The 8386-nt window shown below is 40.7% G+C and overlaps 2 protein-coding genes across 13 annotated transcripts in view; both read left to right on the forward strand.

Moving 5' to 3' along the window:
- The window catches only part of slc25a14 (solute carrier family 25 member 14), a 12020-nt gene extending 10318 nt beyond the window's left edge, over positions 1–1702 (forward strand). For 9 of the 12 annotated variants that reach the window (XR_012956320.1, XR_012956323.1, XR_012956325.1 and 6 more), the window contains one exon: positions 1–1702. This exon is cut by the window's left edge. The gene's annotated coding sequence lies outside the window, so the exon portion shown is untranslated. The other 3 variants (XR_012956321.1, XR_012956324.1, XR_012956322.1) reach the window with 2 other exon arrangements.
- A 136-nt stretch (positions 1703–1838) lies between these two features.
- Positions 1839–5250, forward strand: btg4 (B-cell translocation gene 4). The gene is made up of 4 exons (XM_076102312.1): positions 1839–3147; positions 3589–3726; positions 4207–4486; positions 4984–5250. Exons 1-4 carry the CDS (start codon positions 2975–2977, stop codon positions 5248–5250), a joined length of 858 nt encoding a protein of 285 aa, XP_075958427.1. The 5' UTR covers positions 1839–2974.
- Positions 5251–8386: the final 3136 nt, after the last annotated feature.

Raw genomic sequence — 8386 nt, forward strand, 5'->3', positions numbered from 1 at the left:
GTTTTGTTCTATTTATGATTTCTTCTGAACATCTGTGACTTAAAGTTTTACTTGAAACGAGTTTTAACGAGCCTCTTCTTCATCACACAACCAAAAGGTGTTCTTCCTCTTCTTCTTCAGTCCACATCAATCGCTCCTTTTTATTGTTTCTATAGATGCGTTTCTTTTATTCTCCTCCAGTCTGCAGCTTTGGAGGCTCGTCTCCCGTCGAGGTGGAAGTTGTTTCTCCGTGTTCTTGCTGCTTTGAGGTGAATAGAAAGAATCAGCTGATGTGAACAGGAAAGTTCAAAAGAAGCCAAAAACGTGTTTCTACCAAGCTGCTGACGTCTTCAGGAGATTTAAATTCATAACACACAATAAGTTAAGTTTTAAATGTTTTCTGTGAACACGTATCCGAACACATGCTTCTTATCATTTGTGAATATTTATTTGTTTGTCATCGCTCTTCATCCACCAGCATCACCAAAACATTGTTATGCTTCATTTAAGTATTTCTGTTTGTTCTGGAATCTGAAGGTTTTTATTTTGTCGACCTTATTTTTTGTAGTTTGTCTTCAGATAAAATTCCTAAAATCATCTTGTGACTGAGAAAAGTCTTCTTTCTTCTGTTGTAGCGCGTAGTGTGGTTGAGGCTTAAAAGTTATTTTAAAACAAACCTGTTACAGCTTTACGTAGTTTTTTAACATAATGTCGCTCCTCTGATGATTGCGCTGCTTTTTTACGGCCGCTAAACTCTAAATTAACCAATTTGAAGGACTTTAAGTTTGATAAGAGATGTTTGTAAGAACAAGATTAGAAGGAGTCAGTGACGTATAATCAAGTGTCATCTGCATATATTTATAGTTTATATGTGGTGAATAGAAAGAGACTGGAGCCTCGTTGTTTATCTACAGTCACCTTTTCTTATAAAATGTTAAGACGACATTTCAGACGCAGCCAAAAGACTCCCAACACAAAAACAATTCTTTAGTTTTCACTCAAATCTAAATCAACCAGTGGACTGAAATCTATTTCCTTCACTTATTTACCAGATAATCAAATCCCTTCACCATTATTTTATGTCCCCTGTGAACATTTTGAGCTCTGATTTAGCGTCTCAGGCTGAGCACAGCGTCACTGATGGAGAGTTTGCTCAGTTGAAAGCTCCAGAAAGTGGCCCTTGAGTCACGATTATTGTTAGGAGAGCGTAATATAATAAACTGTTTGGTGTGTCAGGTTTTAAACTGTTGTTCTTCTGTTGTTTAACAGCTGTAGTTTGAAACGTGTCTGACTTCTCTTTTCTGTGCCTGAATCAAGTTTGAAGTTTTTTAGTCTCACGTTGAACGAAACTGATCAATTCAACACGATATTTATTGACTTATTGATTTCATATCGACGTCATTCCTCCAGACCTCACTCTGACAACTCTGCTACATTTAGTCTAATATTTTACAAATGAATCCTTCATTTAGTTTTTTAAGTTGTTCGTGTTTTGTCCCACTTTTATGAAGTTCTTTCTGATTTTAAAACGATATAATATATGACGTACATTTTCTCTTGACTTCTTTTGCACTTTGGTGAGTCGCTGCTGTCTGTAACCTTCATGCTCTATTGTTATATTCTATGGTGGGACTTCTTTCAGTGTTTTTTAGTTTATTTTCTTTTGGTTTCGGCTTTCTATCGATTCAATGTTCACTCAAATAAAATATATGCTTTAAATGTTTCTGTATCAACTTTGTGTCGTCTTTCTTTGTCTGTTAGAACAACGATCAACTTCCTGGATTTCAACATTTAAAGATAACTTTGTGTCTTAAATGATCCGACTGGTGTCCGAAGGTGTTTTTTCATTTAGCCGATGAGCTCACTATATAGTCCTCTACATACTAAAGTCTGGATAGCGAGTCGAACGTTGTGAATGAGTGAGTGACGACACAAGTTTCCAAGTTGTCCGTCTCGGATATCTCAGGAAAACATCCACCTGGAGTCGAGGAATCTCTTCAGTTTGACGGTGAAAAGCTCAAGAATTCATACGCTAATTTTGAGAATCTTACATTTGTCTAAAAAGATGAAACACATGTCGGACGCAAAGGTTGTGAATCGCAGAGTCCAAACATGTAACACAAACAGCACAGTTTCAAACGAAGAAACCCAAAGTGTCCAGCTGTGTTCCAGTTGTTTCAAACGATGTCGAGCTGATCGAGTCCACCGATTGGTTCTTGGTTAATAGTTTTATACTTCATTTCTGTTTATAGTCTGTCATCACTTTTATGTAATTTTTTGTTTTAAATTATTTAGCTGTTTTGTTCTTAAAGGCTGATTTCTCTTATTTGAATTTTCTTTAATTTTTCACTTGATTTTAACTTTTTACTGTTTTTTTAAGTCTGTTTTTCATATTTTGTTTTTCATGTGGAGAAACTTTTACGCCGACACATTTGTCTAAATGTAAATTAGATTATGTGAACACATAAAGGTTGAATTAAAAATGAATTAATAAAACATTTTTGTGAAACGAGCATCAAAACATGTTTGTAATTTGGGTGAACCGACCCTTTAATGTTTACTCTAATCAATCACACACACACTCACACACACAGATACACACACTCACACACACACACACTGCCATCAGGTAAACGAGCTGCAGGTGTGTGAGCTCGTCACACACCTGAACTGTGTTTCTATTAAAACCTCTTGAGAAGCTTCTGGAGGAAGTGAATGTTTTAGTGTCTGATGTTTGTGAACGAGCTGCTGCTTCACAAACACACATTCAGACTTATGTAGAGACATATATATATATATATATATATATGTTTATATGTGTTTTATTTTTATCCGTCATTAGAAATCTAAAGCTGAGTTCTCTCTAGAGCTCCAGCAGCAAATATGTTTGCTTAAGTTGCTTCCAGTTCGTTTTATGTTTCTTCTCCACGTGTTTTATTCTCCGTAGAGTTTGTTTTTTAAAGTCCGGTTTAGTTAAACTCGAGCTCAGAGAGCCATGAAGGAGGAGATCGCCGCCGCCGTGTTCTTCGTGGCTCGGCTGGTGAAGAGATACGGACGTCTGGACAACGACGGCCGGGAGCGCTTCGCCGCCTCGCTCACCTCGGTTCTGTTCGAGAGCTACAAGAACCACTGGCACCCGAAAGCGCCCTCCAAGGGTCAGGCCTACAGGTCAGATCATCATGCTTTACGGTCACAATGCTATGAATTGTGGGTAATTCCCTCAGGAGAAGTCTGCAGAAATGCGGATTTATGATAACAGGTTCATAAAGTGCTCAAAAAGTCTGAGAGACTCAAACACTCAAAGATTTGACCGTCAGAACTAAACCCTCGGTGTGTGTAGACCTTTTTGACTTTGAGACAAGGGAACAGGAAGTGGAGAGAATTCTGACTCACTTCCTGGTTTTAGGACTCATTTTGTAACAAAGAATGTCAATTTCCTTCAGCTTTATTAAAATACAGTTGAGGCAAAACATCTCGACCAGATATCTGTAAACCTGGTTCAAACTAAAACCCTCTACTGTCGTCCAAAGAGAAAACAAACGTATTAAATGAGACGTTCAGCATAATATCCTCGTGTTTTTGAGGCACGGTTGTTTTGTGCGGTTCCAGGTGTCTCCGGGTGAACCGGGTGCAGCTGCAGGACCCGGTGCTGCAGCAGGCATGCGACGGGAGCCCGGTCCGGTACGAGGATCTGGGCCTCCCCCGGGAGATGACGGTGTGGGTCGACCCTGGAGAAGTGTCCTGCAGGTCAGAAGTCTTACTGCTTGTTGTGATTATCGTTCACCAAAAACTGCAACTCTTCAGGATCGTTGTCTAAGAAGTGGTTCAGGACGTAACAAACCTCTTTTACTGTCGCATTTCCATTAATGTGACTTAAAAAAGTGAGATACAATGTTTTAAATTGCTCAGCTTTAGATGTGGTGAGTTTATTTTTCTGCTGCCAGTCTTTATGCTAAGCTAATCTGCTAGCGCCAGCTTGAGCGTTCCAATGATTGGCAATCGTTGGATAAAACATGCGAGTTAACTTTACATTTGGAATGTAGCTAGCTAGCTAAGCTAACGGCTTTGTTGGTGACTCTGTGAGACGACGAATTAATGGCACAATTCAAACGGGATCTAACATTATTTCTCTCTCATTGACGACCCTTCACATTTTTCGAGGACACTGGAAGGGGCGGGACTTAGCCTCTCTCAGCTGGTTTAGATTTATTTTTTTCGTCTCTTCAGGTACGGTGAACGAAGCGCCCCGTTCTGCGTCTCGGTGGTGGACGGCTCCCGCCGTGCGGACGGTGAATTTTCCCGCCGGATCCACGAAGCCGTGGAGCGGGCGAGCCTCGACGTCCAATCGGGAAGCTCCTCAGACGATGACGACGAGGAGGAGGAAGTGGGCGGAGACAACAGCATGAGCAGCTGCAACCTGTCGGCCATTTGTCCGGTTTCAGTTGCAACCGGCAACACTGAGCCCAAAACCATCCCGACCGTCAGCAACCCCAACAGCGTCTACCGGGTGAGACGCTTTGTTTACTCTACAATGCACAGATGTGATAGAAATTATTATTTAAAAATGTTAAACATTTCACCAAATAGCCCGTCAGGGTTCATAGAATCTCGTTTGTTTCTATTAAGAGGAAACACTGCAGGTGAATACAACTAATCCCACCATGAAACTTCCCCAGTTCATTACGTGCATTAAGATGATTATATTTTGCATTACAAGTTTTCTGAAATGTTTAAAATATGCAAATGAGGCATTATGTAATGGTAACTTTTGGTGGCTTTAGGAGAAATCTACAGATGCAAACAGACAAAGTAGTTGAATAAAGTTGCACAGGAACTCAGAATTAAAACACACTTTTACTAGAAGATGAAGCGGTTGCTTTATTGAAGTATTTGGACGTTCAGTGAAAGGCTGTGCAGCCCCGTTTACCTCCAGTCATTTACAGCTAGAGTTAATGAAGGTAGTTGAAGGTTTTTGACTGTTTCTTTTGCTTCTCTCGTCCTCAGTTCAGTGAGTTTTCTCCGGGCGCTCCTCAGACCTGGCTGAGGGACAAGAGGAAGGCCTTTGCTGCCGACGCGTTCCCGCCTCACCTTGCTCACCCTCCTCACCTTGCTCACCCTCCTCACCTTGCTCACCCTCCTCACCCTCCTCCTCCAGTCGGAGGTCCCACCTCCCAGTTCTCCAGCCAGAAAGGCTTCAAGTCCAATCGAGCCACGTTCACCTTCGCCGGGCCTCGTGTGGACAAGTACCACTGGGTCAGCAAAGCCCGATGAGAGCCGAGCCTCCGGAACCAAAATCAGGTTTATCAACGCGACGTCGACCCCCGCTTGAGGGGGGGAAAAAATATAATGGACAGTTTAGGAAAAAGAGTTGACTGTTTGTATTTGATTTAGTGTTAATGATTTAAAAGTAATGCTGTTTAAGCATGTTTTTAAACTTTGACGTATTTTAAATGATTATCTGTGTTTTGTTTTTAAATTTAATATTAAAGTGTGAATAAAGTAACATTGAACTGTCATTGAAAAGAAATAAAAGCGTCCGAGTCAGCTCTGCTGGTTGATCTAAAAGTGGCTCCTTTTTATTTCATGTTTTAGTTTATTTAACACGAGTCATCTTGTAAATGTGACTCGTTTAGTCACGCAGCCTCATTTTCATGAATCTCAAACGTCATAATTCTGGACAAATAACTGCTGCAACGAATGAAAATATAAAAGTCTCAAAGTCCAGGACATTCTCAGCACTGAAGTCCATATTTCTGCAGACTCAGACCGAAGCAATTACCCACAATCCTTGTGTTGTTAAATAACAGGTATACCAGACACTTGAGCTACATTTCAAATCAGTTTTATTTTTAGTACAAACTGCAGCTGCTCTTTAACAGTCTGAACGGTTGAAAGCACAGTCCAACAGTCCATGAGGGTTTCGGGCCGTTGAGTGTTGAAGGACTCTCTCTCAAAGGCATTTTGATTTACTTTCTAGAAGTCTTGATTTGTGCAGACTTCGCCTCAAGAAATTACCCACAATTCATAGCAATGGCATGTAAAACACTAGGTAACCAGTGGGGAAAAAACAAAGGTGTTCAACCTGGAATATGCAATGTACACAAACATTAAGGGTGAAAGAATGAAACTCATGAAAGCAGAGATTTTATTAGATTTATTCATGAAACATTTCATTGAAGTTTTGACAAGTACACTTTTTTTTTACATGTCTCTCACCTCGAGAAGCAAAAAGCCTGGAGGACGTTCAAGTCGGCGTAAAATATCTGAAATACCAACTGTAGGCGACATGTTATGACGTCACGGTAACTTGTTCCCATTTGTATTCACACCACCTGGTTATATTATCTCTCAGTCAAAACAATGTTATCTAATGTAACTTTCTGCTTAAATTCAAATTTGTTTGTGTTTACAAAAAGTTACATAAAGTTCTGAATCAAGATGCTTTATTAAATACAGCTGTGTGTGTGTGTGTGTGTGTGTGTGTGTGTGTGTGTGTGTGTGTGTGTGTGTGTGTGTGGTGGGGGGGTGGTGGTTGTACTGGTAGTGATGGTAGTGATTGGTGTTTAAGAACAATCAGCTAACAACACTGCCTGCACAGCAACCCCGGTCACGTTCATCAGGAGTCAGCAACACGTCGTCGATGCACATGAACATGTTTAACTTCTCCTGCTGCAGTAAAGAGAAACTTTATGTGAAGTATAAAAGTACACAACTATTAATGAAACATTCAAATACGAGGATCACTTCTAGAATATTTAGAAGGATTAACGTGGGTGTTTACAGGAGTCTGACAGCTTGACATTTAGGAAAATAATATTAGCTTTCATGTCTGTACGGGAAATATAAATCTACAGTAACTGCTAGTTAGCTTAGCTTAGCATAAAGACTGGAAACAGGGAAACTGCTAGCCTGGCTCCTTCCATAAGAAACAAATCAGCGTACAAGCTCCTCTACAGCTCACTGATTAACACACATCTAGTTGATTAATCTGTACAAAAACCCAAAGAGCAAGAATAATTCATCGTATACGTCTCTGACAGAGACCTGTCAATCACCGTGTAGCCCCGCCCTAAAGCATCCCCTGCTTTATGGTCTGTTTGACTCTAAATGGACCATAATGTACTAAATGAACATCATGCTGTATTGAAGAAGACTTGAAACTAGAGATTGAGACCATAAACTCATGTTTACAATGTTTACTGAGGTAATAAATCAAGAGAGAAGTAGAGTCATTTTCTCATAGACTTCTATACAACCAGAGGAGTCGCCGCCTGGTGGTCACTAGAGAGAATGCAGCTTTAACACATGAAGCTCTGGCTTCACTGGAGGTTGCCGTCTGTCTCTTTGTGAACAAAGTAAAACTCTTCTGCCGACTTGCCGACCGCGTCCCACACAGCGTGACCTCCGTACAATGAAATTAACACAAAGATGCACTCATGTAAACAACAGCAGTGTCAGAAGTATAACAACTATAAAAAAAAAGTGATGCATGAGTGTTGTGATCCTACCTGCTGCAGCTCTCACCGCTCTCTGACCACTGCAATAGAAACACAACCGTCTCCACAGATACATCTAACTCTGTGTGTGTGTGTGTGTGTGTGTGTGTGTGTGTGTATGTGTGTGTGTCTGTGTGTGTGTGTGTGCCCATGCCTCAGGTCATGCCTCGACTTGCCCCCCCGGCTGGCAGGTACGTTGCCGTGGTGAAGCAGTCAGCGGCAGCAGTAAACAAACACAAACCCATCGAGTCGCCAGGATTTGCCAGTTTTTGCTGAGTTTCATGTGACCCGCAGCTCTCTCAGTGCTTCTACTTTACGCTCTACATTATTTAGATACAACGGACTTCACAATCCAAATCAAACGTGGCACGATGGTCAGAGCGGCGGCCATTTTTATGTGAATCGTTTCCAATGAATTTTAAACCGACTCACGAGTCGCGGACTCACTGAGGTTTTTTTAGAAGACAGCGTGTTATTTTTAGCGGCTTAAAGAGTTTGAATTTTGCGTATTCTTGCTCTGCTGTTAGTTAGTTAGCTTTTTAAAAATAAATATAACTGATGACTCTAAATATAGATTGTACGGATCAATAGTAGAGGTGAAAAGCTGCCCCCTGTTGGTTTGCAGCTCATGGCTACATGCTACTTATTGCACCTTTAAGATGTTTTTATACCCTGGTCCTGAGAGAAATAATATATTAACAAAGGTAAATAGACTTGGAACGATTTCCAAATGTCTTGTCCCAGTTCCTCAGGATCTTTCAGTTGTTTTTTCTTCCAGTTGTGATGCGATGAAGCCCACCTTAGAGAATAGATGACAGAAAACCACAAAACTAATCCGTCCTCCAAAGTGGTGGCGTGTTCTCAAATCTCCTCTTAGTATCATCTAAATCACATACGGTTGAATAACAAAT

Source organism: Anarhichas minor, unplaced genomic scaffold, assembly GCF_050575085.1.
Source record: "Anarhichas minor isolate MPS153535 unplaced genomic scaffold, ASM5057508v1 ptg000027l, whole genome shotgun sequence".
In the NCBI taxonomy this organism is placed as follows: Eukaryota; Metazoa; Chordata; class Actinopteri; order Perciformes; family Anarhichadidae; genus Anarhichas; species Anarhichas minor.

Bases quoted from the DNA above. Each gene is read 5' to 3' on its own strand.
- btg4 (XM_076102312.1), top strand. From the start codon at position 2,975: ATGAAGGAGGAGATCGCCGCCGCCGTGTTCTTCGTGGCTCGGCTGGTG. The intron at 3,727-4,206 runs GTCAGAAGTCTT...TCGTCTCTTCAG, and splicing joins CCTGGAGAAGTGTCCTGCAG to GTACGGTGAACGAAGCGCCC. The intron at 4,487-4,983 runs GTGAGACGCTTT...TCTCGTCCTCAG, and splicing joins ACCCCAACAGCGTCTACCGG to TTCAGTGAGTTTTCTCCGGG.